The following is a 24,019-nucleotide window of genomic DNA, read 5'->3' as shown; positions in this document are numbered from 1 at the left end:
AAGTAGAATAGCTTTAGCTTGTTAATCTTAGCAAAATGAAGACTGAAAGGGGATCTGATTGCTATCTATAAATACATCAGCAAGGTAAGCACTGGGGAAAAGAAAATCTATCTAGACTAAAGGATAGACTTGGTGGAAAAATGAATTTGCTTCAAGTGGCTGTGAATGTATTTAGATCATTAGAAACATAGCTGAATGTGAATCATGTCAGTCTGAGGCAACCTTCTAAAAATTATGTGGACAAAAATAATTTTAAATTCATCAGATACCATCTTACAAAATTATAAGTTTCATGTGGACTTCAGAAAGCTTCTCCTAGGTCATGAGTTTGCAATGTTCTTGATAGTTTAGTAGGACATTATTGGTACACAATTATTTACTTAAGCTAGAGCAGGTATGTTGTGTTACATTCCAAGACATTGGAATAGCTTGATTGAAATATGTTTAATTTTTTTCCTTTGTCAAAAGAGATCTCCATGAATTTAAAAATTATATATGTGGGACTAACTGCTCCATATGTGAAATAAACCGAGTATTTCTAGTCCATAGGCATATGATGTTAATTTAACATGTTACCATGTTTAACACTATGGTGCTAATAAGGCCAGTAATGGTGCTAATAAGGCCATAGTAGACCCACTGAAAGTAAAAACTGTTTGATTTTTTAATTTAATTCTGTAGCAGTGTCCTGGCTGGTCCTGAGAAGTGTGGCTGCATTAGCTCAGCTCAGTGCTGGGATGTGAAGTTGATGGGGAAGTGGAGTTTGTGGTCCTGCCTAATGGACAAGACCAACTAAATGCAACTTCTGTTAGAAGCAGGTGTTTGTTTGCCTGAGTGACTGGAGGAAGTGGTTGTGCTTGGATTTCAGTGGCTTGGGAAATGGAGACCTGTGGCCTGTGCTTCCAGAGATTGAAAAGTCACCCTGAAGCTGCAGTGATCTGTCGGTGTGTTTGGGAGGCAGGCCAGTGTCAGCTAGCCCTGTCTGTAGGAGATTTTAATGGCTGATACACAAGTCTGGTTTGGCCAGGGTCTCTGTTATGAGATGAGATTGGATACCATGTAGAGGTCCAGAAGCTAAAACTGTTTGTTTGTTTGTTTGTTTGTTTGTTTGTTTGTTTGTTTTTAAGGATTTTCTGGGCTATTGTCCATAGCGGGAGACTTGTGAATTTGATTGATTTTTAAAGTTACTTTGTTACACTGTTGGGATATTGCTTGCAAGGAAACCAGTGACAGCCACAAGAGCTTTGGTGGTCTGTTCAAGGTTTGTGTCTGGCCTCTGATACCCAGTTTTATTGGAGCACTTTTATTGGGAAAAGTGCAAGGCAAGAGCTTTTGATCAGGTCTTCTGTGGGAAGACTGATTTTCTATGTGCCACTACAGCTGTCATCTGAGATGATTACAAGTGTTCTGATTGCTGCTGTAGAGTTTGAAGAGTATCTTGTATGTTGCGATGCAGATCAGTTAGGTGTATCCAATGGGAGATTTCTTACATGATGATGCATACGGATTTTAAGTTGCTGGATATTTGAATTTTATAAGAAGCACATCTGGGTTTTTCAGCATCACTGAAACCACTGGTAAGCAATAGCAGGTTAAATACGAAGCAAGTTTAAAAGGAAAAAGGAAAGGGAAAATTTACTTGTATGTTTAGTTCTGTTGATCAAATATGCTAGTATTCTGGAAATCTAAGAAACCCTGTAAATGTCACACTCATTAGATATCCTACTTTATGCAAGCAAAGAGAATAATTGCTCCAGTAGGAAAGGTTTGTAACATAGCCCTTACTGAACTAAATCTATACTGAAAGATTGAATGTATATATTAGTTGCTTCAGGACTTTGGGGGGATAATTTGATGGTTTAAATGTTCAAGTTAAGCACCATTGAAATATTTCTGCTGTTCTTATTATTTCAGCAGTGCTTTGGTATTTATGATCAGATCCTGAAGACTTTATCCTAGTAGAATTAAGAGCTACCAATTTTAGTATGGTCTTAATAAGTCTCTGACAAGAATAACAATATAATCGAGTACAACTAAATTGTGAGTAAGAATTTCATGCTATTATGGAGGTTAAGTTTAAGGTACAAGCATCCCTTTGATGTTAGTAACCAGATCATCCTTTAGTAATGGCACTCTTTCAATAGGAAAAATGTCAGGAATAGATGTTTTTGATTGACTTGGGCCTAGGCTGCTAGATTTTAAAGCTTAAGCTAAATACCAGCAATAATATCTTTGGATGAAGTTATTCCGTGTTATACTATCTTACAGCTAGTAGTATTTTGTTGTTGTTAGGGCTAAAGAAACCATTGCCTATATTTAACATTAAATACAGGACAGTCTACATTTAGTCTGTATTTTATCTAATATATAAAGAAAACAATGCTCTCTTGATCAGAATTCCTGGTAATGATCTGTGGTTGTACTTTACCCCTGAGATAGATGCTTACTGTATTTTTAGTGTGGTTCCTTGGCTACTAACAACATTTTAGTCACAAGCTGGGGTGAATAAGAAGTTTTGATCCAGAAAAAACATGTAAGGAAATGTTTTGTCTGCTTTGAAATGTCACTGTGTTGTATTTTTGTCTTTTCTCTGTCAGAATGGCAGGCAAAAGGTTTCAGCTCCCATTTCTCTTACAGCAGCCCCCAGTAAGGCATGTGTGCCAGCATCTGCACAAGCACCTCTAATAATCTGTGTAGCCATATGCAGGCTCTGCCCCTTTGACAGAGGAAGATGAGCTATTTTAGGATTAAAAAATGGGCATTGTCTCAGCAATTTTAGAAAGAAAAATCTATGATAGACACATCAGCAGTATGAATGCTGACAGCATGTCATCGTGGGGAGCTCAGATAAAATCTGATGTTACCCCTTGTAAACAGTGGTAGCCTAGAATCAGCCCTCAGGAATTGTGGACATTGAGGTGTGTCAGCTTTCTTACAAAGCCTGTTTTGCATTCTGTTTTTTACATGCAAGTTGATGATAAAACATAACTGTTTCTCAAGTGCCAGGGTAGAATAAGAAGTGAAAGATTCTGTAGTGCTGCTCTAATATATTGAATCTTCGTGAGAGCCATGATTATTTGTAGGTATAATTAATCTCTTACCTTCATCCACTGATTATTCCTGATCATTCATATTCATGTTTAAGTATTAATCCATGAAACCTAAGTTATTATGCTTCATAGACCATGAATAATTTTAATGTAGGTGATTTGTTAGAGCTGGGATTTTTCTTCAAGTTTGAATGCTCATGGCTCTGGTATTTCAAGAGGAAGGAGCTATTTATGTTTGATGGCAATGTATGTTATATATTCTCTTCAGATTTTTTTCATAGCGGTCTGAATATTAGTTTCTTAAAACAAATGTATGGAAATAAACAAATTCCACTCACTTTCTTTTGTGTCAGCTATGTCACCTATGCTTTTTTCAGAAAGGACTATAAAATTCAATTTTGAGCAATAAAGTGCTTTGGGTATATTTTAAGATTGGTTTTCTTATCTGATAGTCAAGGTAGTTTTGACTTGCTACAGAACACAAGTATTTCTCATTTTTAGACATCTTTCCTTCAGTACCTCTGGTGGAAGGTGATCTGGTCAAGGAATATTTAAGTAAGCTAGATAGAGTATGTCCAAGGACTCTGGTGCAATGCACACGTGAGTGCTGAGGGAGCTGGCAGGTGGACAGACAAGCTGACAGGAACCTTGTGAAGTTCAACAAAAAGTGCAGAGTCCTGCAGCTGGGGAGGAACAGCCATCCAAGCAGCAGTGCAGGTTGGGATCTGACCAGCTGGGAAAGCAGCTTTGCTGAAATGGCCCTGGGTGTCCTAGTGGCCACCAAGTGGATCATGAGCCAGCAATGTGCCCTTGCTACAAAGGCCAGTGGTGTCCCAGGCTGCAGTAGGAGGAATGTTGTTAGGGGTGATCCTCCCCCTCTGCTCAGCACTGGTGAGGCCACAGCTGCAGTGCTGGGTCCAGTTCTGGGCTCCCCAGTACAGGAGAGACATTGACACCATGGAGAGAGTCCAGGGAAGGGCCAGGAAGATGATGAACTCGAGCATCTCTCTTGGAGGAGAGGCTGAGAGAGCTGTGGCTGCTCCAAGCTGGAGAACTGAAGTCTTGGGAGAATCTTCCTGATGTATAAAATGCCTGAAGGGAAGGTGCAAAGGTGATGGAGATGGGTGCCCCTGAGCAGACCAGAGGCATTGGGCACACCTTGGAACACAAGAGCTTCCCTCTGAACGTGAGACAACACATTTTTACTCTGAGGGTGACCAAGTAGTGGCACAGGCTGTCCAGGGAGGCTGTGGAGTCTCTATCCTTGCATATATTCATAAGTTTTCTGTCTGTGGTGCTGGGTGGCTGGCTCTTGGTATCCCTGCTTGAGCAGGGAGTTGGGGCCAGATGGCCTCCAAGGTCCCTTCAGCCACAGCCATTTTGTGATTGCTATGTCAAATGATGGGAAAGAAGAACAATTCTATTTGGCCTAATTAAAAAATTCCACACAGCATCATACAAATATAGATTACATGGAGCTTTCTTAATTTAACTTACTCTTTCTTTACTCCATTGTTGTATTTGATTCTGGCAGAAGAAGTTGCTGGCGATCTTACTCTGTTCCTCTCAGGTCTATCTGAAGTCAGTTTACTTGGTCTCAAAATCTCTCTTGCTTGGTTTACAATATTGCTATTAGTTTTTATTCTGCTGACTTGAACTCATTGCTCATTTAATAGGGCTCAAACTGTCAAATGCAATAAATGAGTTTTCTTTGTCTGTCCGACCTAACTGTATTGTGCACCCAAAGAAAACTACCCTGAGTTTGTTTTAGTTAAGGTGCATTGAAGTGTTCTGTATGTTTCAAGTACTCTTGGAAATTCAAAGCTGATGCAGCAGCTTTTAAAAAACAGCATTCCACTTAAAGAATATAATCCCCATATTTTTGAGGTTAATACTGTAACACATTTTAAGGAGTTTGGATTCCTTTTGCCAGTCTGTAAGTTTTTTGTGTGTACTTACATTGTTTTTAGATGTGGCTGAATGTATCACTTTGCTGTGTCAATTTACAGCTTAAATAAACTTTAATTCAGTGCATGAACTAAAATGTTTTCTGGCAGAATTGGCTTAGACATTGGCTTTTGCAGCAGCTACAGTTCATTGTCTTAAGTTGAAGCAGGCGATATGCTTAACAGTTAAGCTATTTCATAGAATGCTGTTGATGCTGTTAAATAATACATGCTCATTTTTGTACAACTCTACAAGTGATCTGCCTTCTACTTATCAAAGATTTTGTGTAATTTAATAAAATTATAATTTATTCTTATCCAATTTTATGTAGAGGTGGTATTTTAAGACAGGCTTTTTCTGTACATTATGGCAGCCTTACTAATTTTGAATGGAGCTTCTTGCTGACCAAACCTGCCCCCTTCTCAGAAGTGCTTTGTTTGCTCTGCACAGATATTCTGACATGGGTCTCTCACCTTTGCCAGGGGTACCAAACCTGTGGAGATTTATCTAAGCTCTTCCTTCCCACACTAGGGAAGGTGTGTTCACATCATCATTTTTTCCCTGGTGTTTGACTGTCTCAGATGGTAGAAAAACGGCTTTTGAGGCTGGGACAGTGAAGGAGACCTGAATCTGAAATGAAAATGACACCATTGATGAAAAAGATCTCTGTTTAGGTCCTGCCTATCTAGTAATATGCATGTTTTGGTTTTACTGCATTATAACTGGCAGGCTTGTGGCAAGCTGGGAAACCTGGCACTGTTTCAGCAGTAGAAACTGGCTCTGCAGAATTTGTGGCATTTCTTCCTGCCCACTAGTTGCTGTAGTCCAAGCTGTGTAGTTGCCAGAGGCAACCCCGACATTAATGTTGTGTGATGACTGCACTGCAAGCTAGCTGAAATAGAAACTCAGCACAGGAAGTTTTTGGGTAGGTCTGGTATTTCTGGGTGTGATTAAGCAGGTGTCTGTCCTTCTTTTCTAAGGCCCTCATAAGTCAAAGTGACAGGAAGACTTGTGGCAGGAATTGTCACTGCTCCATTCAAAACCAGTTGGGATAAACTGACATTTTCACAACCTTTATTCCAGGAAGATGCTGTAATTGTGTCTTGAATTTACACTACTGAGAGAGTTACTGAACTCACTGTCCCCTTTGAAGTAACTCTTGACTTCCAGAGGTTATGGGATTGAAATTACAGGTTTGTAAAGCAGTGACCTCTGGTCATTAGACATCATGTTACATTGGTATGTAGCCTGAGGATTTCATTAGTTGAATTACCACAGCTTCTATGTGTACAGTTAGACATAAGCCTATCTGAGATTTAAATAAAAATCTACTTGGACCTGAGTATCCTGCAAGCAGCAGGTGAGATGCTATTTTTGAGATTATAATGCTGCCCTGGTGTAGCTGAATATTTAGTGAGATGAAGTGGGTGTACATTTGTCCGTTTTGATGCGTGAGCAGAATATTTGTATCCGTCTTTGCCAGTTCTTTTCCTTGTTTACTTGCAGTCTGTGTATTACAATCCAAACATTTCTCCTTCCTGGTTCCTGTGCCTGTGCCCCACACTTTTCCTCAAGAACGTTTGTAGTTCAGGATTTTGCACTTAGGCTGTTACTGCCAGCTTGTGCTTAATTTCCCCACTCCTGCAAAGGTAGTGGTGCTTATGTTTGTGTAATAGTGAACTCTGGAATCTTCTTCAGGTGTTGCAGTTTCTTTTTTGAAGGGTATGTCATGCTAACTTAGATCATGTAGCTCCTCAGAAAGGTACTAGATATTTTTTTCTGATTTACTATCCTTCTGTCTTGTTCCTGCCTGTCCCTGCTCAGATCCATGCTCTTGGTTTGCCACTAAACTACCAAACACCTGGGTTCTGCAGGAACAGTGAAATTCAGTAATCTCTTCCTTTTGTGCACCAATTTGTTACCACCTATTTATTAAATCTGATGGTTGCAAGTCTTTATACAGCTGTTTTCTTTAAAGCTTTTAGAAAGCAGGTAAAAGGTAAAGCTGTCATAAGCGTCCTCTAGACCTTGAAAAAGATTTCAGTCACCTCTTAAAGAAATGTCTGATTCTAAAAAGTGTCCCCGAGCTAAAAGCTTTTTTTTTGTGAAGTATCCAGGAAATGCAAAGGAGGTCACTGCATTCATGTACCTGGGAAAGAAAAGCAGATTTCTTTTAATTATCTGAGATGTTGAAACTGACAGTAAATAGCAGAGTAATTTGAAGAATATATTGAATCCTATCTCATTATGGCACACTTTTAAAAGGCAGGCATGAGGAGACCTTTCATATCTCAAAAGAAACAGAACATCTTTTATTTTTGTTTAAGAACCAGTTTATTGTCAGTTTATAAATTCACTATTTCTTTGTCTTGAAGCAAGCTGGTTTTCAATAGTATAGCTCCTTTTCTTGATGACTGTGCTTTTGAAAATGAGCCTCTGAATTGTGTATTTTTTTTTCCTTTGTGCAGAGTGTCCTTAGTAAAAGTAGTTGAGAAGATTGAAAAGCAGACCACCTCACGTTGCCTAGAGTTGCAATTAAAAAAAAAAGTAACCCTCAAATTTGAAAGTCAGATTCAAAGTGCTCTTTGCCTCTGGGCACTGCAAAAGCAGTGGTTATTAGATGACTAATAGCTTAGGTGGTTGTTAGTAAAACTCCCAGAATAACTTCCTCAAAAATGTGTGTGTAGCTTGAAAAAAATGCATGTTGGGTGTATCACCAGTCTTAGAATGAGAAGAGTATTCTGCTGCCTGGTTTTAGTTCAGTTTGTGGTATGGGTGATGGGAGGTTTTTTTTGGCTCTCCCTCTATAGGTAAAGACAACTAGATCATGCAAGAACCATCAAAAAGATAAGTGGCAGGAAACTTTCAAGTAATTTTGTAAATCTTGGGGGCTGTGTCAGATTTGCCTGGATTGAGAGGATGACTTACTTCATCCACCATGTAAAGTCAGATCAGAAGTGAAGTTTCAGACAATACCAGTTCCTATTTTGTCAAAAGAACCTCAGTGAACGGAAACCTAGCTCGCATGTGACTTCATCTGCATTTCAGTGTTGTGGTTCTCAGGGATTCTCTTTTTAGTCTTTATGTGTTTGTATCTTGGTGTTTTGTGTTAGGACTGTTTAACGCTCTCTCAAAATCAAGTACTTGGAATGAGTTATAGAAATAAAGGCATCAGTCAAATAGTGAGCCCTCTAGTGTAGTAACGTGTTTGCTAGCAGGCAGAGCTTCTTCCCTCAGAGAAGTGCTGACTCCTCTCTGGAATAAGGTGTTCAGACTTCTCTGAATTGACTTCCTATGTCTCATGCAATTAGTGGTTTTGTTGTACTTTACCACTTGTTCGTATCACTTATGTTTTTCATCCAATTTAATCTGACATTTGCTTTCATTGTAGTTTTTTAATGGAAAAGTTGTTGTGTTTTCAATACTGATAAAATTATTTTGTAGTTATTTAATGTGTTTAAAGAACTATAAAGAAGGTTCTTAAAAGTTAATGTACACATGGAATATTCTTGAATAAATTTCATGTTCATATGAAACACTATTTTTCTAGAGCCCTTGCAGTCTTGCTTTCAGATGACACAAACATAAGGAAGAATAACACTGCTCAAAATGCTGTGAACCTTATTTTTTGTGCTGTTACTATGTGGCATTGCATGACGGTGATCTCTGCTGGAAGATGTGCTTTTGCAGCTCGATATTAGAATTATGCCTCTTGTCCAGTCTTGGAAGGAATTCCTATCCTGAAGGTTTAACATAAATACAGTTTAGAGAGTACACTGCATTGAAACTTAAATGTAGCAACTTCAACTACAATAGCAACTATTACTTTTCTGTGGATCAGTTAGAGTACATGCATAAACAGAGTATAATCTCTCTTGCTTATTTTGAGTTTAAAAGAGGAGATTGATGCCTTGTTCTTTTAACCCTATAGGAGGTCAGAAGCCAACAGAAGTTGAAATCTCAAGAGCAGTGACTATGTTTTAGTCTCAGTGTTTTCTTTCTTTAAACAATTGAAAGAGTTCCAAAGAATGTGTGACTTCTACTCCTGAAGAAAAATTCAGTGAAATTTACTTTTGCATGTGACCAGTACCTTCTAGGTATTTCAAATATTAAGAATGATTTGGTAGGAATAGCATATACATACATGAACCACTTGTGCCAGCAGCTCGAGTCTGTTGTAATATTTAAGAGTTCTTGATTGGTGTAATGTATGTTGTTATAACTAAGGTGATGGAGCACTCTTTGCATGTAACACAGTGTGTGCCCAACAGGTGTATGATTTAACCTGCTTTTGCCAGTTTGTTGGCAACAAGATGTATTTTAAGAGTTACTTGTACTGTATAAACAGATTTCTTCTCCAGAGATGCCATTTTAAAAAGACCAACCTTTTTTTTTAGGTCCCTTTACAGATGTAGTAACTACAAATCTTAAACTACGAAATCCATCAGATAGAAAAGTATGCTTCAAAGTGAAGACCACAGCACCTCGTCGATACTGCGTGAGGCCAAACAGTGGAATTATTGACCCAGGATCATCTGTAATTGTTTCAGGTAAAAATAAATATGTGCAGTTGTAGGTTAAGTGTCCTTAAGGCCTCTGATGCAGTTCCCTAATGCTTGATCCTAAAGACTGTTTGAAGTGTGTCAGCTTTTTAAAACCTTGTTATTTTTAAATAGAAAGGATTCCCCTCATTAGTGTGACGGCAACTTGATTTAGACCTGCAATGATACATGAAAAAATCGTCCATGTAGAAATACTTGCCTTTGTCACATTTATTTGTGGCTCTCAAAAGGAGGAAAAGCAAGTTGAAAATGGGCAGTGACATTAACAGAACCTTTGCCTCAGACTACTATATTCGTGTTTGTATCCTGAAGTAGAACATTTCTTGGCTGCTCTGATGTGCTTAAAGTGTAACATTTCATAGTTCATAGCATTTAAGAAAAAAATAGTTTACAGTTGTATCTAGTAGTTTTTTCCAAGAAAATGGGAAGACTAGATAATAGTCTGCAGATTTGGTAAATGATTTTTGTAGGGCATTCTCCTGACCGTTTTGTGGTACAATCTCTAGAATAAGGGATATTCATTCAGGTTATAGGTATCACAGGCAATACAGATGTGAACTCCTAGATCTTCCAGGTCTAGAAAACTGATTATTTTAGAACCCTTGGAGACCTCTGTAGCAAAGCAAAAGGGAAACGAGGGAGCAATCCTCAGAGCTTTTCAGGTCTACATTCTTACAGCCTTTGGGAAGTTTAAAAGAAGCTGGAGAGCTATCTTCAGGTGAAATGTTCAAATGATGCAAAGAAGGCAAGACAAGTTTATGATTGATTAAAACCTTAGGGTAACTTCCCTTGTAGGAGTTTTCCAATCGAATACGATCTGTAGAATGGAGCCTTTTAAAACTTCATCATTGCTTCCCATGGGCAGTCCAGAATCTGGACTCATGGTATTTATTCACTGGCTTGGGGATGAAAGATTTAGGAATTGATTTAAGGTTCAAGTAGTCAAAAACTTCTTTATTTCTGTCTTCAACTACAACTTAGAGCCATTTTACCTTAGCTGTGTGTTTGACCTGGTGTCTGGGATTTTTCCACTGGGTAGTTCAATATCACAATCAAGATCTTGCTGGCATTTCTCTTCAGGGAATTGAATAGATGGAGGGATTACATTCTGTGTGTTTTCATAGCTATAAATTATCTTTTTAAAGCTTTAAATATTTTGGTTTTTTAAATGAGTCAGTACTGGAGCTGTAAACAATACTGTGGCTTCAGGATCTCCAGTAAAGGGAAACATGTCATACTGCTTGAGTCTTCAGCTGGCATGGCAGGAAGTCTTTGATGTGCCTATTTCTGTGTTGCTGGATTCTCATGCAGTTATTCAGCTACAGTGACCTCAAGATGTTTTCGAGTGCTATTGTTTTGTTACAGTGATTCCACAGTGCTTTTCAAAACTAAGTTCTCTTCCCCACAGTGTCAGCTTCATATTTTTTTTTGAGACATATAATTTCTTTTGGGTCATTTGCTAAGATAAGTGCACAGATTATTTTTCTAGTGACCCACTTTATCTCATCAGTCTCTCAGCTGAATGTTTTCAGTGCTGAGTCATCTTTCATATAATTAAAAATAGATTTCTCTCATATTGTTGTGCAGAGAGAAATAACTATAGGATACTGTGGGCTGAAGCTCTTATGTTCAAAACTGAATGTTGTGGTAGTGTTAGCAGTCTTCAGCCTGTTTAATGCATTGTGCTGATTCACAGCCAAGACAGTTTTTAAATTCATTGTTGGAAATGTGATTTGACAATCATTTTAAAGAAGTCCACTGACATTTTTTAATCATTTACTTTTCAACTGTGATCTCTAAGTAACCTTCTTCCGCCATGTTTTTAATTTTTTTTTCCAGAAATACAAATTGCATAAGAGCTGTTTTTCTTTGTATTGATACTCTAAATTTACTATTTATTATCCTGTCATGTATTGTTTGCTGTTAACTTGTTAACAGCAATTGCTTGTTGTTGAGTTTTTTTCATAATATGCCGTTACTCTTGTTCCTTCACAGGTTGTTACTGTTACTTGTTAATGTTTTCCCCTCTGCTTTTGCATTTTTCTAGTTCTATCAGTATCTCTGCCGTAGGCTTTCTCATTGCTATAAAATAGGTACATATATAGGTAACTGTTATAGGACTCCATGTGTTTTTTCTAATATTTTTCTGAAACTGCCTCTGCTTCTCTTAATTTTGTATAAAGATATACTGAACTGAAATTCCCATTCTGTGGAAGACAGGTGTATGTACACTAAGAAATAATTTATCTCTCCAGTTCATTGAGTCCTCATCCTCTGGTAGATCAAGTTGCAAGTCTGCTCCCACATACACATATTTAGATGTAATTTTTTTTGGTCTCTTTTACAGGATGTTTGTTTGTATTTGTATATAAAATGTCTTTTCCTGTAGTAATTACAGAAATAATAATGTCAGCCACACCAGACTCTGACCTCTCAGTCCCTTTTTCTACAGTGTATGCATTGCCTTTGCATTTTAACCTTCAGTGTCTGTTCATTGAGGACTAAATCTGAAGTGGTTGCTGTATGTGCATGCTTGCTGTAGTGATTAGCTGAAGAATCACAGTTTTATTTTTTTCCTTTGAAACAGTAATGCTGCAGCCTTTTGACTATGACCCAAATGAGAAGAGTAAACACAAGTTTATGGTACAAACAACCTATGCACCACCAAATATTACAGATATGGAGGCAGTGGTAAGTAAAATTGGAGTAAAATGGCTGATGTATTTTTTTCCTTAAAAATTTTGGCTTAACTAGAAATGATTCCTTTTTGAAGAATTGAGTTTTCTCTGAACAAGGTCACCTCTTAGAACTTGCTTGTAGTGATTAATACAGAGGTTACTGAATGGAAATAGGAGTGAGTCTAAGGTAAGGTCAGTTCAGTGTTAAAATATGGGCATATTATACCTTTATATGCAGCTAATTTAAAAGAGATAAACAGATTTAATTTAAATGAATCAAGAGTTTATTCAAACAACAGGCCTGAAGCTGTATGTAAGTGGGTTCATTTGGTACAAAAAGTGTTTAAATGAAATGTTGAATGGGATTATAATGAATTAAAACATTTTCAAGACTAAGATGTGTCTCCCTACAAGATACCAAGTGCTGGCTAAACACAGCACAAATGATAGATTTATTTTCTGTTTTAATAGAACATGTTGTAACTTTAGTTCTTAGGCTGGGTTGGTCTGATGCAAGATCCAGAAAGAAGGTATGTAGGTTTGTGCTCGTTAGTTCAGAAGTGAGGTGCCTATTTCTGATTTTACTGGCTGGCACCAGTGGGAATGAAGCCCTCAGTTGTCAGAACAGACCTTTTAGTGTGTATGTGGACTCACGTAAGTATGTCCTAAGGTGGAGGTCAACGTTGCACATGCTTCTAACTCTACAAACTATTTTAAGTAATGCTTGGGTTCACACAGGTACATTTGATGTTCACTCTAGGTGGGGAAGGAGAGGGGAAACAAAGGATAAAGATGAGATTTTATAAATTGCTGAATTCCAAGAGACCTTTTGGGCTCTATCCCCTTATATGAGGGCAAAGACTACTGTGACATCAGTCTTCACTGGAAGCAGTGGAAAACCTAGATTTTGTGAAGCTTTGGAGACATGAATGTTAACATCTGTCTGCCTTTTTGAACTGGTTTGTTTTTCTTCATTTGCTCTAGTAGCTCTTGGTTATGTTTGGTAAATGAAGCCTCCCTGTTTGGTAAGGATATAAAAACCAACTTCAGAAATACCTTTCAAATAACTGCTTTCTTAGTGAGTTCAGGTATACAGTACTGAGAAACAGATCTTGCAGAAAATTGCTAATTGTAGTTAAAAGTTACTGTATAATTAATATTGCTGGAAAAAAAATTTGAAGCATGTTACGAAAAACCTGAATATTTCAATCTGTAACATCTATAAGGTAACAGGAGGGCCTATTAGAAAAATTGCTGCAGACTTCAGACCTGTCTCTAAGCCTTAAAATTTAAGGCAACTACATGAAGTGTATGCTTTGAAAGTTAATTGTCAGATGAGTAGAGAGATTCCAACATAGTTTAGTTATTTAATACTGAGAACCATTAAAATTTAATGTTTTTTATAAACAGCTTTGAAAAATTCTCTAGGCCCAAATTGTCACGTGATATGCAGTAAAAGGAGAAAGTGAGTAGAAGTCTAAAATTTGAAGACCAAAGAAATTTATTCTAGAACACATGTAGAGTCACTAAAAGGTGTCTTTCAATATTTTATTTAAAATCAGTCCTTTCAAGATGGGATACAAGTAGTGCATTTACTGAGGCATAATAGGACTAGAACTTTCTTTTCAAACTGACTCAGATGCTACTTGTTTCTTGTTGTGTGTTAAGAAACCATTGTATTGTCCCCTCCCTGTGTCTTACAAATCTCTGATGGATCCATCCTTGCATTCAGTTTACTCTTTTTCATTTCTAGACTTGAATAACCATCTCTAGCTTTTGTTACCTCACAGCAGTGAGTGTGAACAAAAAGCATTGTTCATAAGCAAGTCTGAAAATTGCAGGCAGGGTAAGCATGCTATTCAGCTGTATAGGAGGTCAGTGCTAAGAGCAAGCTCATGAGCTGTTGAGATGTTTGCATGAGTCCAGCATGTTAAATAACTCCATTAATTGTTTTCTTAGTGGAAAGAAGCGAAACCTGATGAGTTGATGGACTCCAAATTGAGATGTGTGTTTGAAATGCCCAACGAAAATGATAAACTGGTAAGTAAGGAATAAGAAACTGTCATACACTGACTGGTAGGATCTCACAGAAATTTCAGAGATTTTTTTAAACTTATTTGATTTAATGACTAAATGAATTGATTGAATTTGCACTAAATTAGACAGAAAGAGTATTCAGTATATAACGTTTTAAGGATTCACAGAATCATGGAATATCCCAGGTTTAAAGGGACCTTGAAATACCATCTCGTCCAAGATCTTGTCCCAGAGGGAGTACTTTGTCCAAACACATCTTTAAAAACTCCAGCAATTGAGAGCAGTTGCAAAAAACTATATTTTTGTTATTTTTATACTTTATAGTTTTCAGATGCAATCTCAGTTTAATCTTGAGGGGAAGGGGGTGTAGCGATTGCTTTGTAGTTGGGGATTTTGGAGTTGGTTTATTGGTTTTTCTTTCTTTTTTGGAAAGGATAATTTATGAGATGAAGGTGTAAACTTCCCAAATGTGTGTTAAACAGTAAAAATGTAAAGCTTGAGCATTTATTATCAAGGCAGTTAGTTGTCTACTTTCTGGCTTTAATTTTATAAAGTGTGTAATGTAGTGAGAGAAATGTAATGGGCTATACAAAACTACCTCCTTTTGTACTTCCTCATAAGAAACTGTCCCTAGGGACAGAGGAGCTTACTCTTTAATTAAAGAGTCATCTCTTTACACTCTCAAGGGGCTTTAGGCCCTTTTAGGGCCAACTCTTTAAGGCCATTTTCCTTAGAGTGCAAGAGCTCTCCATCCTCATGTGTAAGAAATCAAGGAAGGCAGGCCAGAAAACGGCATGGCTGAGCAAGGATCTGCTCCTTGCATTGCAGAAGAAGGTAATGCACAGCCAGTGGAAGCTGGGACATGTGACTTGGGAAGTACAGGAGTATGGTTTGAGGGTGTGTAGGGGTGGGATCAGGAAAACTGAGGTACAGATGGAAAGGGATGTGAAGAGTAACAAGAAAGGACTCTGTAAGTGTGGGGTATGTTAGAAAAGAAAGGACAGGGAGAGTGAACCCCGCTGATAAACAAGAAAGGGGAACTGGTGACAACAAATATGGAGAAGGCTGAGGTACTCACTGACTTCTTTGCCTCAACCTTCACTGGCAGTCAGGCTTGCCAGGTCTTGGAGGTTCTCATGGTTGAAAAGCTGGACATGAATCTACAGTGTGTGCTCACAGCCCAGAAAGCCAATTGCATCTGGGACTGCACCACAAGAAATGTGGCCAGCAGGTCAAGGGAAGAGATTTTCCCTCCTTATACTCTGCCCTTGTGAGACCCCATCTGAAGTCCCGAGTCTAGCTCTGGGTTCCCCAACATAAGAAGCATGTGGACCTGCTGGAGCAAGTCCAGAGGAGGGCCATGAAGATCCTCAGAGGGCTGGAGCACCTCTCCTATGAAGACAGGCAGAGAGAACTGGGGTTGTTCAGCCTGGAGAAGGCTCCGTGGACACCTCATTGCAGCAACTTTTAACACAGACAGATACTGATAGCACAAGGGGGAATAGTTTTCAACTAAAAGAGAAAAGATTTGGATTAGATCTTTGGAGGAAATTCTTTGCTCAGGAGGTAGTGACGAACAGGTTACCCAGAGAAATTGTGGATGTCCCATCTCTGAAGGTGTTCATGGCTATTTTGAATCAGGCTTTGAGCATCTGATCTGGTGAAAATTGTCCCTGCCTGTAGTGGGCTGGGGGGGAAGGGAGTGGAACTAGATCTTTTTTGAGGTTCCTTCCCACCCAAACTATTCTATGATTGTGTGATTTTTAGCAGAGCTGTGGAAATTAGATTGTTATTTTTAATATTGTTCTTTTCACAGCTTTTTGTGACTCTTCAAAATTAGTAATGCGTATTTCAGATGCTGTCAGACTTAATTTTCATGTTTGTGCAGCACTTTCTTTTCCTTCACTAAAAGGTATTGCAAGCTCAAAATATTTGTGTCACACATACTTCATAGGAGTTTGTGACATGACCTGTTCTGATTTTACTTTTTGTTTCTTACTATTGCAGGATTACTTTCTTGCTTTTATTTTTTCCCCCCCGATTTTCAAATGCTCTTTGGTGTATTTTATGCCCTCTTTTGGATGCCTCCTGGGTCAGTGTTAAGCAGCTAAAATATTAATTTGTGTCTCAGTAGAGTGTTAATACCAGGTAAACAGTGCAATCTTCTCTTGCTTTTTTAATGCTTGAGCTAATCAGAATTGAACTGTCAGTGTGTCTGTTCAGTTTACTGTAAATACAAACCTCATTGAACTACATTAGTAGCTTCATTGTTTCACTTTTAAGCTGTGGATGATTTTTCTCTAGCTAAGTAAATTCTCAAATCATTCTTGATGTTTGTAGAATGATATAGATGCAAGCAAATCCACCCCAGTACTGAACACATCTAAGCAGGATGGACCGATGCCAAAACCACATAGTGTTTCACTTAATGACACTGAAACAAGGAAGCTGGTGGAGGAGTGCAAAAGACTTCAGGCAGAGATTATGAAGCTGACAGATGAAAATCGGCACCTGAGAGTAAGTTCTGCATCCATATTTATACTGAAGTGGCTTCACTCTTCTTGAGTGAAAGGTCTGGGTTCTAATTTGGCCAAAAGATGTACATTCCAGCAAGTAGATAAAGCTGTTAGAGTGTAAAGATCGATTCATAATATGACTTCACTGTCCTGTGTGTAGTGTATATTTTGAACTTGTCAGTGATTGAGACTTTGTGGTTGTCATGGAGAAGACAGTGAAGCTGCAGAATTTTCTTCTTAAATGAAGTGGTCCTATTTGAGGTGATCTTAGTTACTTTAAGTCTAAGTTGAAGCTACTGAATTAGTAGCTTTGTAAAAGTGCTTTATTTTTCATTAATAATGAGTGAGATCTAGAGCAGTAACATTTTGTATTACAAACAGCTAGTGAACAAGAGCAATTGTTTGGCCAGAGGAGGTAAGCAAACACTACTTCCTTGTACCTTTATGTAAAGGTGTCATTCCAGTGACCGGTAACTAGTCAATACATGGCTTTGTGTCTTTTCTATGTACTTGCTTTTGGAACAGTTCTGGCAATTTCATTGGCCATGGTAGTCTTTTAAAGAACTATAATATGATACCTCCACACCTGTTATTCTGATGACATTGACACTAAACAAAACAGGTATATCCCCTTAACAATAAGGAATTACTGCTATTTAATTTTGACACGTATTAAGTAAAAGCAGAATGCTTCATTGGGCTTAGCAAGATTTTTGGTATATTTTTTAAGCAGAGAGACTAGTAAATTATGGTCCTTATTTAAAATATGGTTTTCTATGTTCGTGTTTTGGATTTGGATGTGATGCAATGTTGTATCTGTTGAGGGGGTTTTTTTAAACTTCATTTAAATATTCACCAGTAAAAATGGCCTTTTGAGTTCAGCTTTTACTATCCTAGTGATGTATTTATGGTTTTTTTCCGTCTGTGTTTTTTCTTCCCCTCAGGATGAAGGCTTGAGGCTCAGAAAGGTAGCGCACTCGGATAAATCTGGATCACCCGCAGCTTTGGCCCTCAGAGATAACGGCTCTAATTCTCTTCCTTCACTTCTTGTTGTAATTGCAGCCATTTTCATTGGATTCTTTCTAGGGAAGTTCATCTTGTAGAAAGAATGAGTGAGAGAAGCATGCAAAACTGCAGCTTCCTTTTTTTTTTTTTTTTTTTTTTTTGTTTTTGTTTTTTTTTTGTTTTCTCTTGGCCAGAAAAAGGTTTGTTTACCTACCACATCATGGGTAGTATGGCCCGAGCGGCCCTTCTTGTGTACAGCATCATAACAGGCTTTGCCTTTAATGATCTTGCACGGTTAGAAAACACAATCTGAAAAGACAAACTGTTCAGCTGCTGGACAAAATTGTACATTCAGTCATCAATAGCAGGTATCAGTTGCACAGTCAGTCCTTTATGAAAATTCATAAATAAAGAATTGTTCTTTCTTTCTGTGGTTTTAATAAGAATTCGAAAATTGTTCAGAGTCTTGTAAATGTTATTTTAATAATCCTTTAAAATTTTATCTGTTGCTGTTACCTCTTGACAAATGATTTATTAGATTGCTAATCCCACTCATTCAGGAATATGACAAGAGGTATTCTGGGGGAAATGGTGCCTCTTACTGTGTAAATTTTCTCCTTACCTTACTTTGCTAATATCATGGCAGAATTTCTTTCTTATTCCTTGTGAGGCATTGTTGAGAGTTCTTCATCCTTAACAGTCCTGTCCCATAATATTTAACATGACAAAAGAAATAAAATTGTTAACAGATTTTTCTGCTGGGTAGCCTGTTTGTGTGTGTCGTGCTTTTAGAGGGGATTCTTAACAAGTTCATTGTTCATGGTAATTTGCTACTTGTAACAAATGGCTATTTTGAAGTTTATTTGCTTAAGTCTCTGGCTTTGACTGTTGTAATTGAAGCTTGGGAAAGAAAAAAAAAAAGGTTTCCATTCCATTTGTTTAAAAAAATGAACTGTTTTCTGGCTGCTTTCAGCTACAAAGAAGATAGTTATCAAACTTGTTTTGGGACAGAATAATTTGGATATCCAGCAGGTGCAAATGCCAGACATGAATGTTTTCAATATATAACAATTTGCTTGGATTGTGCAGGAGTGTAATAATCAACCTTCTGTTCCATCTTTGGATCTTCTGGGTGTCTTCCAGGAGTCAACATTATTCTTTGATTTCTTAAGGGTACTTAATTCACATATATTAACTTACTCAGTTTATAATTCTGTCTTAGCAGATACTAAAAAATGCAAGATGAACATTCAGACACCCGTAGTGTATTCCATGATGCAGAAGAGTTGATATTTGCTGAGTTGCTCACCTTTGGCTCAGTTGCTCACCTTTGGGAAATAAAAATCATTTTATGCAACTCTTGGCAGATCTACCTGTTTTAACCATGTATAGCTAAGTTTTAAAAAATGCATTTTTGGGGTCTGAAATGCTTCCCTGCACTTAATCTTACGTCTTGCCTCATCTCATCTCTGAATATGTCATAAAAACAAACAGTAGTATTGAAACAAAATATTATCTGTACTTCTGAGTAAGCATAATCCAATACAGGGAATTACTTGTAAACTTGAAAAATTGTGGAAGAGGTATACTCCTGTAAGCAAAATTGTGTATGCTCTTGGACAGCTTGACTTGATGTGGTGCAGCTAAGTGTGTTAGACCTTGGTGTATGCACACCTTACGTAGCTGAGAAAAAATGTTCTGGGAAAGATGTACGTTATCTTGGTTGCCTTTGATTTCTACTGCTTTTTTTTTTTAATTACATCATGTTCTGTCATAACTCTCTGTGATAAACTTTTTTTATAAAATCTTGCACATGTACAAGGAAGATGATGGAGAAAATGCAAATACTGCTTATCTTTTCACTTAAGCATGCAAGCACTGATGTTTCCAATTATTTGTTCCAGTGTCTGCATTCAAGTCTCCTTCCATCCCAGTGACTGGAAAAAACTGTGTTAAGGTTTTGATTATTTTGGTTCCGCTGGTTCAGAATGGTGTATTTCTTCTGATTTTTTCTCTAACAGAACATTTCCACATCAAACTTTCATAGCCTGTTCCAAACTGATTACGTGGAAAATAACGAAAGCAATATTGTGCAAGATGTAGTTTGCTTCAGATAGAGCAGTCATTCCTGCATTGAAGGGAGAAAAGCCACACAAAACACTCTGGAAGATCTTAAAATGTTTACAGCGTGGTGTGCGGAGGTTTTCAAAGGTGCTAGCACTTAGAGGACTTAAAACCAGAAAAAAAAGTCATTGCTCGATACAGCTGACTCAGGTTTTGATATCTGGCAGCAGAAATATGGTACAAGTAATGATAAAATCAGAGTGAAATAACTTTTTTTCATAAATAAGAAAAAAGTTGGTGGTAAAACTTTGGTCATAGTTTAAGTGATGCTTTCAAGTGTACAGCACTCTTGTAACCGGAGTTCTCAGTAATGCTCTAAGGAGACTGTCTTGGTTTCCCGTAATCCCTTCATAGCTGTATATAAAATGTAATGCTAAAACTATTTTGCTCTCAGGAGTCACTTTGGATGAGATCAGCTGTATTCAGTGAATTATGTAATATGGATTAAATTGTTTGTCTTTGTTCCTGAAATGGTTAGAACTTCTTGCTTTGTCTGCTTGCTTACTTGTGTATGTAAGCACAGGGAAATACAGTCTCTTCATCTGCTCCTGGTGAGATGAGCAGATCATGATGCCCATAAAGTTGTGTCAGGGTACATGCATAATTTCAATTAAATATATGTTGCAGGTTGCTCCTCTGATTTCTGGAAAGGGCAAGATGATACAAGTATACAATATCAAAGTAGTTATTTAAAAATTTTTATGAATATAGCACTTTAAAAAAGAGTAGAATGGTTCAGGGAAAAAAAAAACCAACATAGCTAACTAGAAGATACAGCTGCTGTAGTAATTCTGGGCACCAAATTTAACCCACTTAAAAAAATATATCTATAAAGTTCATTTTAGAAGAAGTTATTTGTATCAATGCACAAGTTAATTGTGTGTTTCTACTCATTCTCTAAAAGCTGTTGACAGACACTATTGCCCAGGCTTGCATGTTTCTGCTGCTATGTTTGAAGCCAACTTACTTAAAAGAAGCAACCAAACATTAGCTTGGAAATTCATTATCCTCCTGGGAGAAGGGAGGGTGGAGGGAGGAGTTGAAAGGTGACATTTTGCCAAAGGGAAAAAGACAAAGTCAATAAGCAAAACTTATCTTTCAGGCCTTCTTCAAAGTTATTAAAGGTTGAAGTGTTAATAAACTATTAAAAATGTAGCAGTGTCCTTTTTATTTTGGAACTTCTCCCTGACTTCATTGAGTGAAGAACAGGTGCCTCAATCCAGGCAGCACTGGGGATGCTGATGGGTCTCTCAGATTCATAAGAATCATCTTGACAAATTTTCTTTTTCCTTTTGGGAGTCCACTGGTTTTTAGGTGTGAATTGACTTGCTGGAGCAAACACTTGTTTGAGTCTGTAGCAAAAGATGGAATGAGAGCTATGCAGTTACAAAGCAACCCTAGTAAATAGATAAATAACACTGCTTCCCTCCTCTCCAAGTTTGCAGGCGGGATTGAAATTCTGCAGCCTGTCTTTTTAGCTGCATTGCTGTGAAGGTAATAGTTCACTGCCTTGCCTGCTACTCTGGTTCCCGTGGAATGGCTTTTGGGGGATTGTCCTGGAAGGCCCATCTGTGTGTAGCACTCGCCACTGCTGCTAGGGAGTCTCTGTCTTGGCTGATCCTGAGCTTCTGTGGTAGCTTTAGAGTGGTGGCACATTGGAGTGTTGGATAAGAGGGAGAGCTAAATGCAGGAGTCAGTTTTCACAAGGGTTTGAGCTCCTTCCTGTGGGAAACTAATGATAAAATGAAGTAGGTTGTTTCTTGTACAAATGTATTTCCCAGGGACACTGAAATAGTGCAAGCATCTGATTGAAGTTGGTCTGTTGTGTTTTTCTGTTTCAGTGTGTGTTTGGTATGTTGGGGAATTGCTGATTCTGACAGGGCTGCATAAGCAGAGGTAGTGCTGGTGTTGTCACCTGTTGTTTATTTGCCCTGTATGTGACAAATGATCACATAGAACAGAGGTCTTGTGCAAAGACAGAACAGTTGATTCTTATCTTCTATCTGGCATTGTTTTTACTGGCAGGGGCTAGTAAGGTCCGTGCCTCATTTGCTGGGAGAAGAGTTTATGTGTTTGTGTGGGGAACTAGATCTGGAACCTGCTTTGGATGAAATCACTGTTTTATCCACTACAAATTATGTTTTAACTGAATCCTGATATAAGCATGCAGTGCCATTTAATGTAAAACTTGGTACCAGTGTATGTCGTGTTGGTAACACGGCCAGCAGGGTATTGAATCTGTGTTTGTACTGCAGCTACTCTCCTGCTGGCACTGGTGGAAGGCTGATGTCCTCCCTCTTCCTTAAAAAAGACTTAAAAGGATGTTTGTGGTAACCAAGCACAGAGTTATGGACAGACAGCTGTAATTACAGCAAAGCAATCTGAGCTCAAGCACTTGGAATAAGTGAAACAGTAATTGAAGGGTGGCTGAAATAGTTATTGTTACCTTTTGAATTGGTTGATAAGAAAAAAAGGCTTTGTAAGTTGTTTAGTTGTGATAGTTTGTTCTTTTTTTTTTTTTTTTTCTTAATGTTAGACTGCTGATCATCCAAGTTCTGCAAAGGGAAAAAAACCCCCAACAATCAACCAACCAACAGATTGCCATAGCCTAGGAGTAATTATTTCAGGATTTTATGGAAAGTTTTTACTAATATTGGTGCAGGCTCACATGCAAAGATCAATTTAGAGAGACTTATGTGGTATGAGTATCTAGACTTTTCTCACAATGGGTAATAGTTAAATAGCAGTCTTTGTGAATGTCCTGGTCTGCCTTGTCAAGGATGGGTTATCCTGGCTTTTGAGATAGGGAAACTGAGGCATCAGTGTTGAGGCAAACGACTAGGTAGTTTAAGTACAGCCCTTATTTTCTAGCATACATTCTATCCTGTTTCTCATCAAGTATTCCTTGAGCCATGTCCAAGTCTTTTTTTTTTTGTTTCTTGGATTTCAAAAATTCTGCTTTGTGTTGCTTAGACATCTGTAATAGTCGTTTGAAGCAGCCTCCTAAAGACTGAGCTGTTGCTTTGTCTGTTCCTGAAACCAGGTGTTGAACAGACAGAAGATGTAACTGTTAGGTGTTTAGAAGTGGAATGTGCTCACTGGGATTATAATGCCTGACCTCAGCCAAAGATAGTTGAGGGGGGAAAAAAGGAAAAAATATGCTAAGCATTTGGGTGTGTTGTGTTTGTAGTCCTGAAACATAAAAGTCAGTCTGTGTTGCAAAAAACTTCTGTGGAGCCAGTGCTGTTTGCACTTAACAAGTAAAAGAAAGCAAACTGTCCTAAATGTGTACAGCTGCCCTGTTGGTGTGGTATATATTGTTGCATTGGGTTTCCCTGGCAAGGCTTTGGTAGTGGGGGGGCTGCAGGGGTGGCTTCTGTGAGAAGCTGCCAGAAGCTTCCCTGGTGGCCTACAGACCCAATGCCAGCTGGCTCCAAGACAGGTCTAACACTGGTGAATCTATCAGTGATGGTGGTAGTGACTCTGGGGTAACGTGGCTATGAAAGGGGAAAAGGTACTGCCCAAGAGCAGATTGCAGCCAGAGCGGAGAATATGTGTGAGAAAGAGCTTTGCAGACACCAGATGAGTGAAGAAGGAGGGGCAGGATCTGCTCCAGGCACCAGTGCTGACACTCCCCTGCAGCCCATGGGGGTTCCCAGGGATGCAGAAATCCACATGCAGCCCATGGAGGACCCCACACTGGAGCAGGTGGATGCTTGAAGAGGCTGTGACCTTGTGGGAAGCCTGCAGTGGAGCAGGCTCCTGGCAGGACCTATGGACCCATGGAGAGAGGAGCCAATGCTGAAGGTTTTCTGGCAGCACTTGTGACCATGCTGGAGCAGTCTGCTGCTGGAGGAGTACACCTTGTGGAAGGGAGCCATGTTGGAGCAGTTTGTGAAGAACTGCAGCCCATGGAAAGGACTCATGTTAGGGGTTTGTGAAGGACTGTCTCACGGGAGGGACCCCATGCTGGAACAGGGGGATATTGTGTGAGTCCTTCCTTGAAGAAGGAGTGGCAGAAACAATGTGTGATGAACTGATCACAACCTCCATTCCCCATCCCCCTGCACTGTTTGGAGGGAGAGGAAATCAGGAATAAA

At 38.5% G+C, this 24,019-nt stretch overlaps 1 protein-coding gene across 1 annotated transcript in view; it reads left to right on the top strand.

Annotated features, from left to right (window-relative positions):
- VAPA (VAMP associated protein A) overlaps window positions 1–21,091 on the top strand; it is a 28,469-nt gene extending 7,378 nt beyond the window's left edge. The window contains exons 2-6 of the mRNA XM_058825517.1: window positions 9,395–9,547; window positions 12,147–12,250; window positions 14,197–14,277; window positions 16,615–16,791; window positions 17,735–21,091. Of these exons, the coding sequence (XP_058681500.1) occupies window positions 9,395–9,547; window positions 12,147–12,250; window positions 14,197–14,277; window positions 16,615–16,791; window positions 17,735–17,893 (674 nt within the window). The 3' untranslated portion in view covers window positions 17,894–21,091. The remainder of the gene's footprint in view (window positions 1–9,394; window positions 9,548–12,146; window positions 12,251–14,196; window positions 14,278–16,614; window positions 16,792–17,734) is intronic.
- Window positions 21,092–24,019: the final 2,928 nt, after the last annotated feature.

Source organism: Ammospiza caudacuta, chromosome 1 (genome assembly GCF_027887145.1).
Source record: "Ammospiza caudacuta isolate bAmmCau1 chromosome 1, bAmmCau1.pri, whole genome shotgun sequence".
Taxonomy (NCBI): Eukaryota; Metazoa; Chordata; class Aves; order Passeriformes; family Passerellidae; genus Ammospiza; species Ammospiza caudacuta.
The sequence above is the reverse complement of the archived record's forward strand: the minus strand, read 5'-3'. Positions and strand labels throughout refer to the sequence as shown.